At 38.6% G+C, this 24,256-nt stretch overlaps 1 protein-coding gene across 1 annotated transcript in view; it reads right to left on the minus strand.

The window, feature by feature from the left end:
- The window catches only part of LOC103592392 (AF4/FMR2 family member 2-like), a gene marked incomplete at its 3' end in the record, with an annotated part of 196,249 nt that extends 173,555 nt beyond the window's left edge, over positions 1-22,694 (minus strand). Inside the window, exons 1-3 of the mRNA XM_008575096.1 lie at positions 22,660-22,694; positions 22,429-22,549; positions 12,498-13,358 (exon numbers count right to left, since the gene is read on the minus strand). Coding sequence (XP_008573318.1) covers positions 12,498-13,358; positions 22,429-22,549; positions 22,660-22,694 — 1,017 coding nt within the window. The remainder of the gene's footprint in view (positions 1-12,497; positions 13,359-22,428; positions 22,550-22,659) is intronic.
- Positions 22,695-24,256: the final 1,562 nt, after the last annotated feature.

The raw sequence follows: 24,256 nt of genomic DNA on the forward strand, positions 1-24,256 counted from the left end.
AAAAAAAAAAAAAAAAAAAAAAAAAAAAAAAAAAAAAAAAAAACACAGTTGCAATCCCAAGAACTATGGAATGCAAAAATCTTGTACACTCCACTCCACTCCTTTCTCCTGCTTCTACTACTAGGAATTCATTGATCTTAATTGAAAGGCAATGATCATGTCTACCAAATAAAGGCAAGGGAGCTGAGCTGAACAGTTTTTGAGGTAACAATTTATAGACAGCGAGATGTAATAACCCTACACCAACTCCACCAAATCAAAGGATGTGACTTCTTTCTCAATGGTACATCATGAGGAGAAAGAGTTAGGAAGGATCATAGCAAAGTCCATAGCTATCACTACAAAAGAAATTCAATTGAAAAATGTGTTCATTCGACTTCAAAAAATTGCAAAATACAAAGCATAACTTAATAATTAACATAATGCATAACTAACAGAAAATTGTCACTTTCACTCCTGTGATTTCTAAGAAAGTATTTGTCATATATTCTCTAAAGTACTGTAAAATATTTCCGAGGTAAGATCTTTATTTTTAAGTGGTGAACCAAAAAGACCATTTGTAGGAAATAAATCCTTCATTGAAACATAGAACAATAATCATGATTTTTTCATATGTAGCTTTACACAAGAAGCATAGTGCAAAAATTAATCAAATATTATGTAATTTAAAGCCTATAATATGAAAGCATGACAATAAAAGAGATAAAAGGAGAAACTTACCTGCTTTGTGCGGATCAGAGTATCAAAGAAAGGAATCTTGGGTAATGGTGTCATAATCCACAGCTTGCCCAAGGTAGAAACCTCCGTGTCATTTTAGATTTCTCTCTGTTGGCTTTCTCTCAATGGTGCATCTAATTAATCACTGAATCCCATTGAATAAACCTTAAAAATCTATCTTAAAAACAGCCTTAGTTCAAATTGCTAGCATTTCTGGCCTGGAATATTTCAACAGCCTGCTCAATGATCTTTCTGCCTCAAATCTCACAAGCTCTATCATGCTTGCCACTCCCTTTCCCTGACTCCCCTGCCAATCCCACTGCCAACATGACTTTTCTAAAACATCATCAACCATGCTTATACCTTATACATTTTTAACAGTCTAAAGGCTACCCATGACCTGGAGCTAACACCAAGTCCCCAATTTTCCTAACCACTCTTCCTTACTCCCCAAACACAGCTGATTCTTTTGTTTCTCATAAGTCCCAGGAGTCATCAGGCCAATTTACAACCTGACGTGAGCTTACATTGTAAGAAATGCCTGTATTCCCACTTCTTCACCAAGAAAACATCCAGTCATTTTCAAGAGCTGGCACGCAAGCTACTACCATATTGAAAAAGCTTCTAAACACCTCAGACACTCTTAGTCATTCTCTCTCTGCTTCCACAGAATGCCAAACACTCTTCTATTATACTTCACTGTGTTTTTTCTGTTTCTGTGTCCATATCCCCTGAAATAAGCTACTTAAAATAAGGTAACTTGTCATCATCTCAGTTTCCCAGCTCTTAGCATACTGCCTGGCACAAGATGGCACTCAATATAAGATTGATGAATGAATGAATGAATGAATAAAACGAATGGATAAAAAAAAGACATGGGGTCTTATAGGTATTGCCTTCTAAGGAATCTTTCCAACTATGCACACTATAATATTTTCAGAGTTAAAACATCACAATTCATAATATCAGACTCAATGTAAACAAATCAAAATGCTATACTAGTTTTTTTTAATGTTTATCTTTGAGCCAAATCTTGCCCTCTAGTATTGAACAAGACCATTTTCTTCTAGAATTATGAAGGGTGGATTGGAGATTCAGACTGAAGTCTCTGGTGTGGGCCTTTTTTTGCCCATCTGTCTCATTGGGAATGAAGTTAGATCTTCCTGTTTTCTGAAGAATCTTAAGGTCACATTTGTTCAAATAAATAGAGTATAGCTGCACAGAGACAGTTTGGGGGCCTCAACACACAGCACAGAACACTTCATAAGCAAGACACCACTTTGAACAAGTATCCTGGTCTGCATCTCCAGCAAGTTCCCAGGTAAGGTATTTCTGAATGTCCCAGAGGAAACCAGCTTCTCCAGTAAGTTTGCATCAAAGTTGGCACAAATAGGAGATCCTGAGGCAGAGGAAGGTCAAAGAATGTGTTTACTCTAGAGTGAGGGCCATCTCCTTAACCAACTCCAGGAGTCATCATTTATATTGTATTCTGTGTGAATAATGACCCCCAAAACTGTTCAACATGGCAGCTACTTCTCTCTACACCAATCTTTTTGATAAAATTACAACATAATTGTAACATTCTTCCATGATACCCACTTAAAGCAGTGAGTTGTCGTGATACCCTTTTATCACAAGAAGCATTGTTCTTGAAACCCCATCAGTTTCCAAGGATTTATGCAGTCCATTTCAGCAGGCTAGGATATGACCTCCTTTTCTTCCATCAGCACGTGTATTTTTTAAAGCCTTGCTCAACTTCATCTCATCTTTAAAGCCTTAATTAAGTAGATCTTTTCTTCTATCACTCCTTCATTCTTCGTTACCTGAGAACCTAGATATTGCTATGGACGCAGGGCTAAAACTTCAGGAAGTACCAAGAAAGCCAACATTCTCTAGCTTTCTTCCCCAGAAGTCCACTGGCTTTCTCAGGGCCCCCCACCCCCCAGAAAGACACAGTGACATCTGACACATGCATGCATGCACACACAAACACAAACACTCCTACACATCAGTTAGGAAGAGCCTGTAGCCATCAACCCTTTCACTCCACTTAACTCAGTCTCAGGCTATGCAAAAGGACTTGCTATTCCTAAAATCTTAAAAATTCGCACCTCCCAACACCCAAGTCCAATACATACTTTAGTCCTTCTGATCCATACATGATTCCAGAATCCTAACTGGGTTTGGCCTAGGTCCTTCTTCTCCCTAAAATTATATGTTTAAGAAAGCAAAAGACAAAATGACCTTTACCCCATGAGTCACTAAGGAAAAAGAACCTCTTGAACAGAATTTATGATGGTTAGATTGAAAAGTATTTGTAATTGTGGGTGCAAAGCATTCACATCTACCTGTCTGTAATTCTGTGGGAGCCTCTACTCTCCACTGACTGACCTTCCTCCCCTCTCTACTCAAAGCCATCCTCCTTTGTCTAGATCTAGCACAGGGGTCAGAAAACAAAGCTTTACCAGCCCAATGCCTGTTGTATAGCTCGCTGGTTAAAAATGAAAAGATGACTATTTTGTGATATGGAAATATGTGATATTCAAGTTTCAATATCCATATATAAAATTTTATTAGGACACAGCTACACCCATTTATTTAGATACTGCCTATGTCTGTTCGCACACTACAATGTCAGAATTGAGTATTTGTGATGGACAGACTGTATGGCCAATAAAGTGGAAGATATTTACAGAAAAGGTCTGCCCACCAGCTCTAGCTCATAATCAAGTCTACTGATCTGATAAATAATTTTTACTGTATTATTTAATCAGAAGGAAACTTTATACTGACTGCTCTAAAAGATTTCTAAAAATCAGTTTTCCACAATTGTAAACAGTTTACCCACAGCGATTGTATTTCACATAGGTACAGTCAAGTTGAACAGCTTAAAGAGAATTTGACTCAACCATTTAGGACTAACTTGAAGTTGGTCCTCAGATGGGGAATCCCACCTCCTTCCTAAAGACTGGCTTGGGCTTTTCATTATGGACACTGCCTGACCTCCCTGCATTCTCAGCCTGGGAAGTATGAAGAATGATCCCTCTTGTAGTGGGTTGAATAGTGTCCCCCCAAAAAAATTCATGTCCACCCAGAACCTCAGAATGCAAACTTATTTGGAAATATGGTCTTTGCAGATGTAATTGGTTAAGTATCTGGACATAAAATCTTCTGGGATATAGGGTAGGTCCTAAATCCAGTGAGTGGTGTCCTCTAAAGAAGAGGACACAGAGTGGCATAGAGAGAAGAAAGCCATATGAAGGCGGAGGCAGAGATTGCAGTGATGCTACCACAAAACAAGGAATGCTTGGGGCTATCAGAAGTTATTTAAAGGCAAGGGAAGATTCTTCCCTAAACTGTTTTAAAACTGTCTTACTAACATCTTTTTGGACTCTATGACAGAATAAATTTCTCTTGTTTTAAGCCATCCAGTTTGTAACACTTTGTAATTGCATCTACAGGAAACTACTACACCTCCCAGTTCCAGAATCTTGTAAACTCTTCAAAGATCTTTCAGCTATGTAGTTCATTTCACAGTAATTTTATGAAGTAGGCAGCCTATGGATTATCTGCATCCTTTTGCTGTGGGACAGTGAGACTCATCCATTTAGTATCTATGAAAAAAAGTCAGGGGCCAGCCCGGTGGCGCACTGCTATAGTGCGCCACTTGGGAAGCACGGTGGCGCTCCTGCCGAGGGTTCGGATCCCGCGTACAGACTGGCCGCTCACTGGCTGAGCGAGGGGTGGGAGCAGCACCGAGGGTTGCGATCCCGTGGCCGGTCCCGGTCCGGTACGGGCGCGACACTGAGGTTTGCGATCCGTTGCCGGTCACGAAAAAAGACAAAAAGGAAAAAAAAAGAAACCGGTCCCGGTCCGGTACGGGCGCGACACTGAGGTTTGCGATCCGTTGCCGGTCACGAAAAAAGACAAAAAGGAAAAAAAAAGAAACCGGTCCCGGTCCGGTACGGGCGCGACACTGAGGTTTGCGATCCGTTGCCGGTCACGAAAAAAGACAAAAAGGAAAAAAAAAGAAAAGAAAAAAAGAAAAAAAGTCAGGGATCCTGCCTTCTCTTTGCTAACTACTTTTGTTATTTGATGATCCTAAGTGAATTTTAAAATTAATCTATTTTGGAGAGGCTCAAACATTTGAGAGAAGTCTTAATCCATCTATAGCAATTATTTTCATGTCCACTTTTTACTGACCTCTCATTTACATCTAGCGTTTATACTGAGGGTGGTTGTGTTTCATCTACAGATATCCAGATTTTAGTTGTGTTGTCTGAGCATCCTGCTAAAGTCATCCCACCAAAGAGACAAAAACTCAGAACTTTATGAACCAAGAAAAGGTCCTCTAACAAGTTGTGTCATATGTTACTCATTTAGGAATATTGCAAAAACACTACTTCTCACCATACTTGCAAATGAAAAACACATGACTGTAACCTGTAATACCACAGGAAAAAATTGTTCTTCTGGTGTATTTGGCCCCAGACTTTTGAAACATGAACCCAGTAAGGGAATTTTAACTTAAGTTAGATTCAGCTCATTATTCTCTTGCCCCTTATGTGAGAGTAGAGAAGCTACTTTTAGAAAATTAACCCATACTTATACAGCAGCACATTGTACACCATGTGCCATTGCGGAAATGGCACTGAAGACCTGGATTCTAGTCCCAATATGGCCACTTGTTGACTGTGTGACTTTATGCAAGTCTCTCTGAGATTATGTTTCTACATCTGTAAAAAGGAAATGATAATCCCAGAACCTGTTAGGATGGGATCAAAATACGATAACATATGTGAAGGCAACTGTAAACTGTAAAGATAAGAGGTTTGTTGTTATTTTCACTTATATTATGAACTGTATTTAGTAGTCAAAGCACAGTACATTTTTAAATGATGGTTAATTAAAGATTGTTCGTGTTCACATCAATTAAAAAAATACTAAACAGACTTACAATACCCATAAAGAGTTTTATAACTCACCCCAAAGCTCTTTGCATTTACTATTTGAATTGATTCAATATGGTTATCAACCTGCCAATTTTTCTTATTCTTTAGTGCAGAATAAGAACAGTCTTTTTTTTTTTTATGAGTGCCTCAGAATGTACTGAACTGATTGATATATCCAGTGATAACAGGATGATTTGGAACAAAAGTTTATCACTTTACTGCATACTGAATCTGTCAAAATATTTTCCTAGAAGCAATGTGAAAACAGAAGTTCTCATTTTTCATTATTTTAGTAAGTGGTGACAAAAGGATTAGGAGGCTATTTGCTGAGTCCACAGCTTGGTACTTTCTGGTGAAATGCAGCATAGAGCTGTTATCTTTTTTTTTTTTTAATAGAAGTTGAAATAATATAGTACTCCAGGATGAATTGTCAGTCAATCCCTAAAATCCAATTCTAGTTTGCCCATATTTATGTAGTCTTACAAATTCCCATGCTATTTTGAAGGATGGTAGCGAGAAGCGCACAGGCAAGGTGCAGGGTCCTCCATGCTGTTCTAACGTAGATCCTCTTGGAGGGGTATGGGCCAGCCAAGTAATGGCTAGTGCTGTTTTACAAATAAGCTGGGTTTGGGCTTAACTGCAAAGGAGAAGCTCACCCTTAGAGATTTAGAGCTCGAAGAAACCTCACCCACGAGTCTAATCTCCTCATGTGACAAGAGGCCTAGAGAGGTAGAATCACTCAAGTTCATAAATCCAGGACTGAAGGGGAACCCACATCCCAGTATATCTCATCCAAACTATGCTTTGAAATATTCCACACATATCCTCACATAAGGATTTACTTTCAGCTGTCTCATGAACAATCACTAAAATTATTAACAAATAGTAGTGTTTTAAGTTGTATCATTATTAATAATGATGACATAAATTTGTATAAGGTAAGAATTGAAGATTATTTTTGCACAGAATAAGAATAAATCTTTCTTTTGACTTCTTTCCAACAACAACAAAAATTGTTAAAAGCGACAAGAGGTTTCAAAGCAAAGAACACCAAAACGGATGCACTGAAACCGAATACTCTGATACATTTAAAAAGTGGAATGTTGAACTTTGACATTGTTCCAGGATGCTGATTTCTAGCATCACTTGAATACAGCCTTAGAAAAGAAAAACACATTTGAGAAAGATCAGGACTTGAGAAAGCAGGAAGAGGAAGCAGGCATTTCCATACTCTTTAATAAGCCAGTGTTGAGATCTATTGCTCAGTTTGATTAGTGCTAATGAAAAAATAGAGAGGAAAGGGACTCAGCATTACTTTAGAAAGAGCCTTGTGAAAGCATGCTGAGCAAGAGCTGATGTCTACAAGGGAAGAAACGAGATGTTCTTTTCTTGTAAGGGCGTAGAAAACAAACCTGGGAGATCTCAGAGCTTACTTCTTGAATTAGGGAGGGCAACTGGCTTGAAAGACTTCTTAGGTCACCCATGAAGCCAGGGAAAGTGAAGTGTCAAGGTCAGCATCACACTCTAGCTGCCACAATGCCCACTCATTCAAGGTAACTGACAGTCTGGTTTTTGAGCCCTATCTAACTTTGATCCTACAAACCCTCAGCTGCAGACAATATCCACAGCTGAGATATATCCTCAGAATATACCTTGCATTTTTCTCATCTCCCTTTTTTGTATATGCCATTCTCTCCATCCATCACTAATATAGACCTATAAGAACTGCACTCCAGATTCCTCTTGAACTACTGTAATTCCATCCAGTATTCAAGGCCAAGTTCAACATCTGTTTCCTATTCATTCTCTGTGAAACCTTCCCTGGTTACTCCTATGTGTCAATATCTGGTAAATCAGTCTTACTATTGTGAGAATGGTCTCAGCCTCCCCACTTCAGGACACCTTTCTTAATCACTGAAGTATGGAAATCTTAACTGAATCATTTCCTAGAAGCTCTGGCCTCTCTGTTACGAAGGATGCAAGGCTTGGTGTCCCATTTTTATTACTTTCCTTTTCAGATGTTCAGATGGGGCCACTTCATTTTAGCTTAGGGAGGCACTAAAGTCAGGGGGGAAGATGAGGAAGTATGGTAAGGAAAATGAATTTGAATACCAGTGAGATGAAGGAGTTGGAAGAGTTAGTCAAAAAGCATAAACAGAAAGCCACTACCAGGGTATAGACTAGTAGAAGGAAGGGTACAAAGCTTTCTGGATTCCACACATCTACAGAACAAATGCTAAGGTCGAGAGTCTTTCCTGGCACCCTGGAAGTGTCAGGACTTTTGGAGGTGTCTCCATTCATTCTTGATGGGGTTGAAATTAAGCCAGTTATAACCTTGGACTAAATACTATTTTATTTCCATAAGAATGGACAAAAATAAACTTGTGATGTACAACAAGTGAAAATACTTAGCATGAGTTGCACACAGCAGCTGGTTGGCTTTCTGTTCTTTGAAGGAGCTGCCTCTATGATTTCTGTGTAGCTGCATGGACATACCCAGAGCACCAGTGGCAAGAGCCCAGCATTTTCTGCAGGTCTGACACAAGAGAACTGAGCCTACTATCTACCTCAAAATAAATAAAACGAATTATATGCACAGTGTTCACTGCATAGGGTAGAAAGCAAAAAAGGCCAGTCACAAATGTGAGCAATCACTTTTCAGCTGGTTGACAAAGCTAGCCACGAAAATAAGCTAAAGACAAATCCCATATCGGCTCCATTAAAGTTTTGTACAAAACTTAGTTTTGAGGCCATTTGAGGGTCAGATAACCTTAGATCACAGCCAAAGCAGCATGTAAAGCAAATGACCCTTTACGGTGATGGCAGTCCACACATTAGTATTGTACATTCAAAAGCTAATTGACTTAGGATGGAGACACTTAATATGTGACATTGATCCTTTTTTTTTTTCCGTTAAATTTTTATTTTGTCAATATACACTGTATATGATTATTATGGCACATCACCGACACCACCCTCCCTCATTTGCATGCAATTGTTTACTTGCCAAACAATACTAATAACAAATTGCACCCAAATGCAAAGCTATCTGTACTAGCAGATTTTTATCCTAAGGTAAAAATAAACAAAAACATCTGTAATAAAATCACATATAAAGCTACATTTATTAACAAATTAATTTCCTAATAAAACACCATCTGCAAGCAGCCCTCAATTTCCACTTTACATAAATAGGCCTTGTCCTGTTTTCAGATACATTTCCCAGAAAATTCTTCTAAACCCAATTGCAGAACACACCAGCCATTTTTGGGGGGGTTTTGGTTGCTTGAAATGTTAAAAAATCTGTAACATGAAGTTTTGAAACCAACAAATTATTTGTTTAAATGACATGCCTCAATTGAAAAGCTGACCTTTTACAATAAAGTTCATTACACTTCTAGTATTCTTATTATTGATACAGAAATTCTAAGAAGCCTGGAAATGTTTCAAGGATAAGAAATAAAAATTTCCCCACTGTTCAGACAAGTATAAACACATAAACAATCATGGACGCACACACATGCACATTGCATTTCAGTAATAGTTTGTGATTCTCAGATCACAAATGTAATCTTATCTGCTTATTTGTATATCTTAGAATGCTGTTTTTTTTCTGGTCATTTAACCCTTCCCATTCCCCCTCCCCCCAAATGCAAGTCACTAACACGTCAGCCTCCTTTTAGGGTAAGAGGTGAGTATACTCAAAGAAATACTGTGATTGCTCTATGGGTAAGCCTTTTTTGGTAACAACTCAAAATAATGCTACCACTCATAGAAGATGGCTACACTGACTAGGGACCTGCAACCCAGTGCCTGAAACTCTAGGCGCCAGGAACTGGGGCTGAATTCTAATGTTAAGTGCTTTTGAAAAGTGCATCAAGATTTAATAGGGTGAATTTTCAGACTTGGTCAGAGTTTCAGCCACATAAATTCCATTAGGTTCAAAGCTCCATAATGCTCCACCCTGTCTATATTTATGCCCACATTTTAATCTACACTTTTCTAAGCTCTCTTGTTGGGCTACCTAACCTCTAATTTCTTTTCCTCCTATTTTTTGTTTTCACATTACCCTTAAATTCTGTATATTCCCCTGACTTCAGGGCTCTAAGCTTCTCTCTACCCCTCTTTCAAATCCTTCCTTAAGAACTGTATTTAAAAATAATTACTTTCTTCAGTGATCTCTCATCATGACTTTATTGCACCTGACCCATTTTTCATGCAAAGCTCTGCCAAAGTCTATTTGTACCATCACCAAAGGCTGCATGCACATGGCCTGTTCCTTCGATACTCATCTCCAGAGCTGATGACAGCTCAGACTCTCTTTGAAAACACACCTCTTATTGGGTATGCCAGAACACTGACTGAAAGCACAGAGTCATTTCAGAATCTGGGTCAGCCATTTTGTGAATGTATGAGAGAGAGTATTACAACAGAGCAGATCTCATTGGGTCTGTGACTTGTCACTCTGCTAATGAGGTATGGAAATGGACTGATGGAACGCTTTATGGGGCACTGCTATTTCCAGACCAGTCCCAAGTGATGACACTGCTGTATAAGGAGGGAACAAGAGCAGATACCAGTGAAAGCGAAGGGACAAGAATGACATCCCAACCTCCTATTATAGTCCTCCTCTTTCAAAGCAGATCTCTTTTTAATTTTTAAGTATTAAAACCCTATATTAAGCCATCCAGGAGAAATTAGTATCAGGACTTTTCAATAACTGTATAGGAGTAGAGCAGAGTAAGACACAGGCAGACAGAGAACAGTTAAAGATACATAACAAAGGATGAATTTTCTAGCAATTGTTTACCTTTGTTCATGTTATTTGATTAACATAATGGCTTAGAAAATGTAATCAAGCAACAATTTTTGAAACTCCTTCATTCAACAAACATTTATTGAATATCTACTATGTACCAGGCTTTTGCTTGGCACTTGGGATACAAAGAAGAATGAGGCATTCCTTGCCCTCAAGGAGCTCACAGTCTAGTAGAGGAGACAAACACAAAACTGAATAACTATACAGTCAAGATGTATAAAAGGTGCCAGAGAAGCCCAGAGAAAGTGGGTTATAATTATGTTGGAGGATCGGGTTAGCTTTCACAGAGAAGGTGACAACTGAGCAGACCAGAAGGAGAAACAGGACTTGATCAAGAAGACAAAAGAGGATGGGGAAAGACATTCTAGGCTAAGAGGACAGGAGGGAATAAAGCAAGGAAGCATGATAAAGCATGACATGATGGAGAACCATGGCAGTTCCATATGGCTGGGATTTGCTTGTGAAGAAGTGGTGAAATATGAGGCCAGAAAAAGAGTATGAAACCAGAGAGAGTGGAGCCTGGTATGTGGGACTAAGAGATCTGCACATTTGCCTGGAAGTGATGAGAAGGCATTGAAGAATCAAAAGCAGAGAGTGACATGGTCAGATCTGCCTGTTAGATCAGCCTGTATGGAGGATGGTTTAAAAGAGAGATGAGACGAGAGGCAGGGAGACCAGCTAGGAGGGCCTGTCATAGCTGTCCAGGTGTGAGATGCTTGTGTGAGTTTCAAAGGCTGTGAGAGTAGAGAAGAGGTGACAGATTGGAGAGATATTTAGGAGGAAGCTTGACAAGACTTAATGAATGATGATACAAAAAGCCTCAGAAATGAAACAATATTTAAAAACACACATCCAGAAAATACAGCCAATAGCTCCAGGCCTCCCTTCTTTTGTATTCCCATGGTCGTCTGAAATTACTGCATCTGCTGAGGATGAACAAAGGAAGAAGAGCCAGAGGGCACATGCAGGTAGACTTCTCTAATTCAGACACCACTAACTTGGAATCTGCAACAATTCACACAGACTGCCTGTCAGTCCTATTGAGTGAGGATGTCAACCTACTTTCTTCTTTGTGTTTTTTTTTTCAAGCCTTTAGTCACCAGTAACAGGAATCCAATCTAAAAGCAGTGGCTTCTTCCAGTCAAGCACTTGAGGTGCAGTACGCAGTCACTTACATGGTGGTGCCTGCAGGGCAGCCCCATACATGTCCCCCACCCAGGGGCCACAGTCTGGAATCCAATCATTAGCGATTCATTTCTTTGTGAGAGGTTTTGGTCCCTCTCAACTTCTCTTTTACAAGGCAATGATTCCTGAGATAGGTAGAATATTTAGTCATTCTAAACCCAGTGAGATTTTGGTTGATCAAAATGCGTTTTGCTTTGACAGAATGGATGGAAGTATTATAAGAGGGCTATGTAGGTACCTGTAGAAGAAGGTGATGCAGAAGGGAAGACTGAGGGATATGGAAGATAACATTAAGATCTTGCCAAGGAATGGCCCTGCGAGCACTCAAGAAACTAAGATTCTTAAAAAATGCCTTCCACTTCAGGTTCCAGCAAATGTCACTTGTATATTCTTGTAACTTAAGGAAATTCCTTGATTTATGTTTAGGACATGCTATTGGCTAGTGAAGGCCTATGGTGACTCAGAATATTTTCATAAACCTCACTACTTATAACCAATTAAAACCCTAAATGTTTTTAATTTTTATATAACATTACCACAAAAGCATTGAAACTATTCTATAACTCCAACTTTTCATTCACTCAGACCGACCTTGTCTTTTGTCATTCCAAATAATGAAGCTTCTACTGCATTTGCAAAGTCTTAATCAGTCATGTCACAAGTGACAGAAGATCAAGTATCAGACTCTGACCTTGAAGAGTCTCATGTACGGCTCAGTAAGGTAAATAGGAGCTGCTTGTGAATACTTGATTATAGAGGTTAGAGCAGTGAATTTTTTTTAAAAAAAAAGAAAGAAAGAAAACAAAACTTTAAAAATTACTTACTTCACTTGTTTGGAGAATCGTGAACTTTGGCAGTTTAGTCTTTGAATTGGCTGCACTGGGTTTTCCATCCAGGAGTGATCCAAATGACAGATTCCCAAAGCTGTTCTCAAACTCGATTGAAGGCTTCAGCGTTGGAGAGATGTCTGGTGCCTGATCTTGGCCATCCATGGGTCTTACATATGCTGTTGGCTTTTGCTGCCCCATGCTTGTTTTGCAGTAAATCCCTGGTGGGAAGTTTTGAACAGAAAGGCCACTGCTGGGAGCTAACAAGGAGGAAGCAACTAAGGGAGAACCAGGAGCTTGCACTGTAAATTCAGATTCTTCCGGTGAGTTGGATTGAAATATTTCTTTAAAAGCATCTTCTCCACTTGGCTTAGGGTTGCTGTCTTCCTTTGCAGATAGGTTAGACTCTTCGACTGCTCCAATTTGGGGCTGTTCAGCGGGGTAGACAAAGAAGTCTTCAAGTCTGGCTTGAGGCTGGTCCTGTGTGGAAGTCTGCATCTTGTTTGGCTGACTACTGGCCTGGCTTGCTGGTAGAGTGCTTGTGTTATGACAGTCTCGTGGCCACTCAGGTTTTGGTTTTCTGTTGCTGTGTATTAGAGTTGAATTCAGTATCACGACAGAAGGTGGAGGCATTGGTGTCGAGAGGTGGGTATTATCCTGGTGCGGAGGGATCATTCGGTTCTTTTGTTCTGGAAAAAAGGTTGGTTCATTTTTGTTGATGGGAGTCTGGGGCACAGAATTCTTTGGGATTCCCACTAGATGATTCTGATTAGAATGATTAGTTAGCAAATCCTTCATTTCATCATAGTTTCCAAGCGTGTTCTGGACTCGGTTGGCAAGTGCATCACCTTTGTTTGTCTAAAATAACAAAAAGATGGGGGTGGGAGGAGAGAGAATGAATAGGTTTGTGTTTCCTAATGTTAATGTTTTAAACAGATGTTCTAAGTTGACTAGCATATAGGGTTCTTTCAAATTGTCATGCTGCCATATAATTTCATACTTTTCATGTGCTATGTAAGAAAAAAAATCAATAACTTTATTGAAAGAGACTCTTGGAATGAGCAAGTATGATTAACATTTGTCTACTCCTTCACCTGTCCTCAAACATGCTCATTGGGAGAAAATTTTAAATTGCCTCATTTACTAATTTTATTAGAAAAATAAATAATATATTTTTACATCAGATGAGCTGAATTGTTACATTCTACATTGTGATTAACAACTTTTGTGTACTGATCACTGGAATTATAAAGGGTGTTCAACTTATATATGTTTTTGATACATCAGCCTTTGCACTACATTATACTAGGGAAAAGGCTTAGCCCATTGGATAAGGAAGTCAGTTAAATTGTGCTATCATGACTATACTGTTTAGAAAATGCACGGGATTAAACAACAGCTAATTGAGCTAACTTACGACTAAAGTGAATCTAATTCCTTTTAAACAAACAAACTGTATAAATTAATGGTGTCTGCCTACATATTCTGGGGGTGAGTGTGTTTATATATTGATGATTCATACTCGTTTACTTCGAAATGGTGCAATTGTTCATCAACAGTGACTCAACCTCTCCTGTGTGTTTTCAGTGATTTAGATAAATTTATTCAAGAATTTAAACTGCTGCTTAAGAAGTAAATCAAAACAAAGTAGTCTTTTCACAGTGATGTTAGCCTAATGTGTAGGAGTTACAGAGGCAACCAAATAATTCTATGGACAGCCAACATACGAGCTACACCATCCCCTTGTAGGATATACTAATCCCATTAAAATGGCTGTGACCGCTTTTAATATAATTAAGCTTCTGCATGGGTTTTTGCAGTATAGAAAGAAAAGCTTTCATGACTAAAAAATGGTGGGTAGCTGTATACTTGGAAATGACTTTGATGAAAGCTTGGCTGTTCATCCTCAAAACTGACTTTTATTATTTTCTTTACATGCCAAGGAGATTATCAAAACAAGCTGCTGAATTCAGAAGGGCAAATGACTTCTTTGTGCCTAGAAGTTTCTTCCTGCACTATCCTGCACTTTCTGCATGATCCTGGCCCAAGATATTGAAATGAAAAAAGGCCACCAGTATCCACGGAGCCATCTGGCAAGTGGGCCACTGGATGATGAAGACACCACTCTAGGTGGCCTTCAGGTCCCAGGCACCATAGGCAAGCTCTCCGTGTACAGGAGGAGGTGACCACCTCCCCGTTGGTACACTCTCTACTGAAGATAGATGATTAACATCTAAGGTTTCTCACGTGCCCTTAACACAGCCCAGTCTCCTGGTGCACACAGGGAGTATACCTGTCCAAGTCTGGCATCTCATTCTAAACCTAGTTAGGTTGTATGCTTGTGTGCTGTTCTCTGTATGTGAAGATGGGAGAATATGTGGATGGATAGAAGGTGAAGTGCCGGAAATGGATGAAATCACCCAGGGAAAGAAAATGTAGAATGAGAAGATTGGGCTTTGGAGAGAACCCTGTAAAACATCAACCTTTAAGAGATGGACAGAAGAAGAGGAACCAGCAAAAGATACCAAGAAGGAATAATCAATCAGAGAAAGAATCAAACCAGAAACCTTGGCCTTATTATTAGCACAATCTCCACATACTGTGTAAAGTATTTAACTCATACCATGTGGGAAATCATGTAAGACACTTCCAAAGAAATGAGGCAGTTAGAGGAATATGAATTTCAAAGATTAAGGAAAAGTATGCTTAATATAACTAAGGGAGCTCTGTGGGGGGTTGGAGAACTTTAGAAATCAAATAAATATGTGTCAATTTCGGTTCGCTTATGCTCCAGAACATCCTATATTGCATCATATGCAATCTTGGTGCTGAAGTAGTGATTAAACAATTAACATTCCATATAATCCTCAGCTGAATAATTGCTGCATTTTCAGAAGTACACTTGAAAGACATATTTAAAAGACATAAAGGCGTAGAAATCACATTTATTCCGTAAAAGTCCCTAGGTTTGTCATTTTTAATGGCAAAAATTACTTTTTAGCAAAGGCAAGAATAAACTCTTTGTATACAGTAATCTCCTTCAACCAAGTGGCACAATGAACCATTTGGGCAGCAGCCAAAACCAGTCTCTCTATTCAATTCTTAAATCTAAAACAAAGGAATTTCATTGTGCTGAGGATCCAGAAGGAATTTGATGCAAGCTTTAAACATTTGCAGGGTTCCTCTGGCCCCTCAAACAGATTATCTCTTGGGTCATATGATTGTCTAATGAACACCAGTACCTGGCTCTATTCAAGGATCTGACCCAACAAGGGGAAACAACACCATTTCACTTCCCATTTGAAATGCCTTAATTTTACTACCTGGCTTTCATTCACACAGAGTTCTACAGAATCAGAACCTTGGTCCTAGCTGTCGCAGAGACCACCAAAACACCTCAATGCCCTAAGGAGTTATTCCACTTTCTCTAGGCCAAAATCATCAGGACCCAAGAATCTCAAGGCTCATTTGCTTACAAGCAAGCTAGTCACGTTCCTGTCCTTGTTTGAGCAGTAAAGAGAATAGACATATTCCTCTTGTCCTCAGTGGGTAGAAACTTGTCTAGTTTTTAATGTCTCTTCTTTTACATTTATTGTTATAATGGTCTGGGTTCCTGATGCATGTTTAGATTTTTTTCCGTGTATAGACTTTAAAATATGTTTGAAATTAGGAGAACTTCTAAACTGGCTAATGTCTAAAACCGTATCTACATGAATAAAATAAGAGGAAAATTGAAATTTCTCTCAAGTCAAGAAAATCAACTTCCTACTACATAGTGTATATTAAAGTCATAATTTCTTTCCCTGAATAAAACTATGAGCTCTTGAAGTTCAGAGATCACCTTTTATTCATGCTTATATCTCTGAGACTTAGTACCACGTCTCGTGCATGTTAAATACTCAATAAACTGTTGCTGAATTGAACAGAACCAGATTGTAATTCATACTCTACCTATACCAAAATAAAGGATTTGCAATGTCTTGGAGTAAAAGGTACATAAATAGAAAGGCAAAAGTCAGGCCAACTTGGTTGCTATGACTGAATATTAAATTTAACTTTGAGCTTCCTGGTAGCTAAGACAAGAAGGAAAGGCTCATAGGTTATAGAATTCTCTTTGTCTGATGGAAGGAAGCATAACTCACTTTGTTAAATCAGACAAATGGTTGCCTGATACTAATAAGCTAAAAGGAATTCCTCTCATTGGTTCCTTCACAAAAACCTTTGAGCAATAAAACAAACATTTTTTTTCAGCACCAATTTTCCAGAAGATGCAAAGATGTTCTTCACATGGCTTTTTCTTTTGAGGACCAAAGGGCAAGAGCATTACATTAAAGTCTAAGTCAGTGCAAGACTGTCTGCACACAGAGTTAGGGGTCTAGACCAATACTGTCCAGGAGTACAGTTTTGTTGTGCACTAATAACATAGGGGTGAAGCTGTGATAACCTGGAGGACTGGAGGGATGTCATCTCCCTTAGACTAGCTTCCTCACAGAGCAAAGATCTCAGAAGGACTTGTGACAGGAACTGCATAGCAGGCAGCTCAAGGTAGAGTTCACTGGCGACACTTTTTGAGATGCTGATTGAAGGAAGATCCATATGCTTTGCATAACAGACATGCTGTGGCTACAAGTAGGAATTACCATGGTCATTCATAATACAAAAATTGGTAAACTCAAAACACTCATGAGGCAGGGTTTGGCACAGAGGACACACAGACACATAGCCTCAAGAAGTCCACCATTCAACAATATCAAATAATTAACAGTCCAGTCCAAGTCACCAGAGTAAACTCTCTGCCTTTCTGGAAGGTGGGAAACTGTCAACCAGTGTTTAAATTTCTCAAGATGTAGATATGAGATCCACTGGGTAGAAAATCCCATGGGGCTGAAATACGTTTACATACATCTACACAATGTACTCTCATACACCATAGCAACTTCTGATTCCCCCTCGAGAGTCTTAGTAATCCTATTAAGGAGTGAGGTATCCTTGGCAATCATGATCGAACATTATAAACATGGCAAAAATGAAATTTAGCCATTTCAATCAATTATAGCCTCTTTCAATTTGGCCAATTCTTTACTTCTCACATTAGATAATAAGTAGATTCCTTAAAGGTAACCTTTGCAGCCATTATTTTCGAAGTAATCACAATTTCTCTATTATCAAGGAAATGCATTTTCCAAGTATTTTCAGGCATAAATTACATGTCTGGTTTGTGGCTCATGACTAACAGCACTGCTTCATTTAAGCTTTTTGCCGCTCATTACTTCAGGAAATGCAAACTTCCCTCAGTTTGCTTCTAATACTATCTACAAATCACTAATATAATTTCATTGCAAGACTAATGTGCTAGAAGGCTATTGTACCATAGTATTTCTTTTTAATAAAAGTAGCAAAGTAATATAAGTTTTAAAGTTCATTTTTTCTTTTATTTTATCATGGCTACAGTATGTAATTTAAGAATTTTTTTCTAATTCTAATATTTATACAGTTAGTCTCTCTAAGCTCTAAGTTGCTATTTTTTTCTTTACTATAATTATAATAACGATGATACCTTGAATTTTTATAGAACTTTACAGATTTCAAAGCAAGGTATCCCAGGTTCTTTCATATAATCCTTATTCTAATAATAATAATAATAATAGTAACATTTTATAGCTCTTCACAGGTAAACAAGAATGATTCACTTCAGGAAGGAGGAAACTATGGATCAGAGAAATGAAGTTTCTTCGCCATAGTCACCCACAGCAAGTAAGCTCAGCAAATCTTTTGACTTCCTGTGAGAAGATAAACAACTTCCTGTTACAGATACAGAATCACACAGACCTGGATGCAAAATCTAGATTCACCATGTAGAAGGATATAAAGCTGCAGAGAAGGCACCTCACTTCTCTGAGTTAAATTTCCTCATGGGAAACATATCGAAAATGCATAATCCAGTTGTCATAAGGACCAAATGACCATGTACATGAAATCCTGGCATACTGCCTGGCACATGGTATGCACTTGGTACATGCCAGTTCCTTACCAATCTTTTCACAATAACCTAGACATGTTAAATGGCTTCCTATTTTTCAGTTACTCTTGAAGACACTCTTCTCAACAGCATGGCACAAACTCAGATTTGAAAATTATGAGCTACAAAAGCAGTCCCAGAGAGACATTCCCCACCAACAACCAAATCTGGGGATGGTCAACAATTTTTCTATTCTGGGAGTGGTAGAGGCAAAGCAAAGAAGGGAAAGAAATAAGCCAAGAACATAAGAGATCACCATTCTTCTTTCTGCCAAGAAAGGGCTGTAGGTCCTAGCGACCAGTGTTCACATTGGCTAGTTTACAAACCACTGACACTCTGGGACAAGTGATCAGGTCGTGTTTTGAGCTTTGGGATAGCAAGAAGTTTCCTGAAAGTCTTTATCTACCACCGAGAATTTTGATTTTTTAATTTGATAAGTATTCCCACTACAACCCTGGGAAAGAGTTGTGGTATCTCTTCATTTCTACCAATCCATTCTGAGCCAGCTGTAAGACTCCAATTGCCACTGGGATGCCCAGTTACTCCAAGGATGTCCACCCCATTCTCAGTCTGGGGAGACTTTGGAGATGCACATCAGTTCTAGTATCATAATATGGGGAAAAGGAGATGCATATTCCTCAGTGGTTTCCCAGGGAACCCTGAACACGGACACACCACAAGATGAACCAATCATCAAAGCAAGGGTGAAAGAAAATGAATTACTAAGTCACCAAATATTATTATTCCTTTCCTTCATAGTTTTGACACAAGAACAAAGGCTCTTCTCCATTAATAAGCACAAAGGGAACAAGCTACAAATCACGCAACAGGCCTGGCCCTGCATTAGAATAAATAAATGTTCCCATCTCTGTCTCTACCTGATGTACACTTGTAGTATCAAGACAGATGGCATTTGAAAACTTCTGACAGTATTGATAACAGGGTATTTTTTTTTCAACTGCCTACATCTAAAAACAAAAATGCATCTATATGACAGGTCTTGTTATTAAGAGATGGCATTTAAATTAAACAAACAAGACTATTCATTCACCATGACTTAAAATTATGAAAGGAGAATAAACCAAGAGTTCTTCACTTCATAGTAGTGTTGAGGACAGAGTGAACATTGAATTTTAAGAATAAAACCATGATAAAAGCTAATTTTTCTAACCGATTCAAATATTAGTTGTAAAACTCATCTGGTTGTTCCTCCATCACCTCGAGAAAGGACAACACACCTGTCATCCTTTGACCTCTCCTCCATTTCTGGAGAAAAAGGAAGCCATGACTTCTTACTCTACCCTCAATCTTCCTTCCACTCTCCTGCTGTTTTCTCATTCTATTGTTCCGTCTTCACTTTCCTCCCTATGGCTCATAATTCTTCACATGCCCTCCAACCCATATATTTTTAATCTCCTCTGGGAACTTGCATCACTCAGCATCACTTCTCTTTCCCCTATCTTCCACCTTCTCCTTCTACCTGATGTTAGTTTCTTTCTGTCTATCTCTAAAGGTGTACACATTTCTCTCACTTTAAAGAAAAAAAGCTTCCCTCCATGCAATTTCTTCCTTTACTTTGTAACTTACCTTCCTTCCTTTCTTCATCCACGCAAAACCTCTCTGCAAGATCAAGTCTACAGTGACTGCTTCTCTTTCTTTACTTATGCAATTCCCATTTACTCTCTAACCCCTGGCAATTTGGCTTCCCCCAATGACCACCACCACCATCAGCAAATAAAACAACTCTCCCTAAGGTCACTAATTACCCCCAACTGCCAAATCCAACAGCCAATTTATAGTTCTTACATTTCCTGACCTCTTTGAGGCATTTACCTAGAAAATCCTTCCTCCAAAAAAATCCTTTGTTCCTTTTCTACTGAATATTTCTTTCCTAGTTCTCTTTTTACTGCTCTGATCATTCCTTTTTTAGTTTCCTTTCCTGGCTTCAGCGTTCACCACCTTGTTTAATGTTCAATGCTGCTACTTCCCAGAATTCTCTTTTAGTCCCTCTTCTTACTCCATAATCCCCGTGATGGTATTCATTCTAACAGCTTCCACTGCCACCTAGATGACGATAACCGCTAAATCTCTCTCTTGGGATCCAGAATCATGTATCCAATGCCTGCTGGATATCTCTCCCTTGCTATCTCACTGGCACCTCAAAGCCACCGTGCTTGAAACTGAATTAATTATTTTTTCTCTACAATGACCAACCCCATTCTCCTCCCTTAAATTCTTTCTGCCATAAGCTCCCCTTAACAACTATAATAGCTTCTTTATTATCCTCTAGTTTCTTCTTCCTCCAATCCACTCTCCACATTGCCCAACATCATCTTTCTAAATTGTACATCTGTCCTGGTCATTCCCTAGCCTAAAAACTTGTAATGTCTTCAATTCATGTACAGAATTGCGTTCAAACTCCTTGGAATGAGGTGTAAAATCTTTGCTGATATTTCCTCTGCCTATTTCTCTAACCATGCAGTCATGCAATCATCACACTTTCAGGATGATCTCTGCCTTGAGACTAAGAATTTCTTGATGGCAAGGATTATGTTCTATTCACCTTTGTACACTAGACTAAGACTGTAACTAGCACATAGCGAACCTTCAATAACCATTTGTTAAACTAATCATATATTTACATATACACATTCAAAGGAAGTATACAAATTAAATCAGTTGAGATAGGAAATTGGTTTTTGTTTGCTTGGTTTGTGTGGGGTTTTTTTGATGGATTATACTATTACTAAAAGACTGAAAACCAGTAGTTTATGCTACCTAAATCCATTTTTCAGGCTTACCAAACTTGAAAGGTACCTGAGTGTCTCAGTGAAGAACTGCTTACTTGTTCTTAACAAGACAGCAAGACGCTGCTCCCACTAGCCACCAATCCAAACAGCTTACATCCTACCCCTAAATAATATTTGTCCTATGCTGTCCTCATTAAAAACTTTCTTTTTCCAGAAGTTGCTGCTCCTTAAATGGTGCTTTTCTAAAATCGCAACTTCTGGAAATTTTCTCTATTGTTGTTTTACTTTTACATCATTTTCGTTTCATTACAGTAAATTACACTGCTACTAAATTTCAATAAAAATCAACCAGCTGCCAGCAATTCAATAAGATTCTTCCATCATAATCTCTTCCCAGTCACCCCCAATCTCCATCTCAAATAGAAAGTTCAGAGGCAGTCATTGTAAAATCAATACTTGTACACATAGCAGTTTGATCATTATTGGAGCTACACACTAGCTAGAATACAACTAGAAAATCAACCTAGCTACACTAACTCCTCTGGTTGAGGCAATCTTCTAACCCATGATTACTAACCCCCAGGAAAAATGATTGGCTTTTTCCTTTATCCTAGAATAATGATTTTCAAAGAGCATTCAAACCACTGAACAGCTGCTAACAGCATCAAATGAAAAAAGGAAAGCAGAGGCCTTGCAATAGATGGCACTGATTGGGAAGAGAAATAGACATATCCATTGACCTTCTGATGAAGTCTTCAGGGGCTGCCTCTCTGATAATCAAAGCAGTGGAAAGTGTCAAGGGGGCATTCCTTGCTGTAGGAAGTGTTGGGCAGTAAGGTGCTCCTTGGAGACAGGAAATCTCACAAGTCTCTTTCAAATCTTACTGTGCTCCCGAAGATGAAATTTATCTCTGAAGACTTCCTCAGAAACTTGCAATTCCCTCCAAATACTACACAAGCGTGCGTGCACACACACACACACACACGTGCGCTCGCGCACACACACACACACACACATGAGTGTACAAGTATATATAACTTGTAAAATATATTCTCCTGGAAATGATTTGGGTGCTTTAAAAATAAATGTTGATTAGTGAGTTCAAAATGTAACAAGCAACCATTTTCCAGAAAGATAAATTACATACATATTCAGCTACCTTGTAGGGCTCCCCAAAAAGATCAAAGCCTGAAGAAAAGAGATCATCTTCTTGTTGGACTTCTTGATTCCTCCGCTCCCATTCCCTTTTTTTAAGTGCACTACGGTCTTGTTCATAGTGACTAATATAAAAAGAAAAAGACAAAAGGGGAAAAGGATTAATTAGCCATGTAAGTCATTTAGATCTCCATTGTTATCAATAAGAAGAAAAAAAAATGCAAATCAATGCTACCCATGTTGATACTGCGTTGAGAGCAGAGAATCCATCTCTTTACTCCCACTGGGGTTAAGATCCTGGTTAGTTCTTTAGACAAAGATGGAAATAGAAACTTGCTTATTAAAAATTGTACTCAGAACCATGCATGTATGGCAGAATCCTCTTCTCTTGTCCTTGTTTAATTATTACAAGCAATTACATACTCTGCAAAAGTCAGTCCACTGCAGAGAGAGGTACTGAATTAAAGTTACATTGTGTTGCCAACTATCTAGGGATAAGAATCCACAGATGTTACAAAGTCACAAGGGAGAGGAATTATCAAAGTATGGAGCTGCAGATAAGCTGGAATTCTGTACTGAGCCCATAGCCAGAGTTAGCCTTTTCCAATCGAAATTACAGGAGAGTTTAAGGACATTATCTTTGGAACTCCAAAAAAAAAAAAAAAAGACTTAATCACCCACACTTCTTTCTGTTGTTGTTTTGGTCTTCCCACAGTTTGCTTTGAAGGTGACTGGAAGCCTTTTGGGGAAACTCTTCACAAAGAAAGGGGTCTGTATTGAATAACAAACTACTAACTAATGATGAAAGAAATGAGGTGTCAAAAGCCTTGACTGACCTTAATGCACGAACCTATTATAAAAACTAAATAACTCTGTGACTCATCCCATTTCAGGCTTTTCCACTGGAGAATCAAAAGCTTTCAGACAACTTTTAAGATTTATTCTGGGCCCTTGGGTTATATAGAATAGAATGTGTCCTTAATAAGAAAACGATTATTTTCTTCATCATGCAAGACTGTGCAAATTAAATCATAATCTGTAAGTCTTACAGTGGTATATTTTATTTTGTTCATTTTTTTTCCTGCTTTGATGTTAACCTTACCCAAAGTGAGTACATATACACTGGGCAGATTTTAATTATAAAAATGTAAGTAAAATGCCTATCAGGTGCTGTATAAATGTTGGTTTCCTTCCCCATGTTAATATTACCATGTTAAGAATTAATTAGATAATTGATGTGCAAATTAACATAATAGCTAAAGGAATTACAAGACATGAACTAATACAAAAGTACAGCTGACAGGTTTAGAATAAATCCCAAACCTTAATGCCTATCATTGGTAGGCTAGTTTGCACAAGAGTATCATAACTTTAATTTACAAAATAAGAGCCTAGAGTATGAGCTCTCTATGCAGCTTAAAAAGATGTTGATATATCTGGAGTGTACGATGCCACTACGCTTAATCATCCATCTTTCTCTACAGGAATCCTTGAACTGTCAAATTCAAAGTGACTTTGATAGCCTTATCTTCTGGATAAACAGCACTCATTCTCCTTTATAAAATAGTGGCAACACTTATAGAATATTTAAATGCACATTATACTTTCATAATACAAACAATGCCAGATACATAAAAGCCCATTGGGCCACTCATGAGTATGGTCAGCAAATGTTATCATGGTCTGGGAAAAGCAAAGAAAACCTCCAGAGCCCTACTCAAAGCCTGGGCCCCACATCTGGGCCCCAACTGGTCAAGAAAGGTGCCAAGTCTAGAGCCTGGAATCCAGACTATCATTTGTAGTCTCACACACCCTGCACAGGTATTACTTTG

The sequence above is a fragment of the Galeopterus variegatus genome, unplaced genomic scaffold (genome assembly GCF_000696425.1).
Source record: "Galeopterus variegatus unplaced genomic scaffold, G_variegatus-3.0.2 Scaffold1133, whole genome shotgun sequence".
Taxonomy (NCBI): Eukaryota; Metazoa; Chordata; class Mammalia; order Dermoptera; family Cynocephalidae; genus Galeopterus; species Galeopterus variegatus.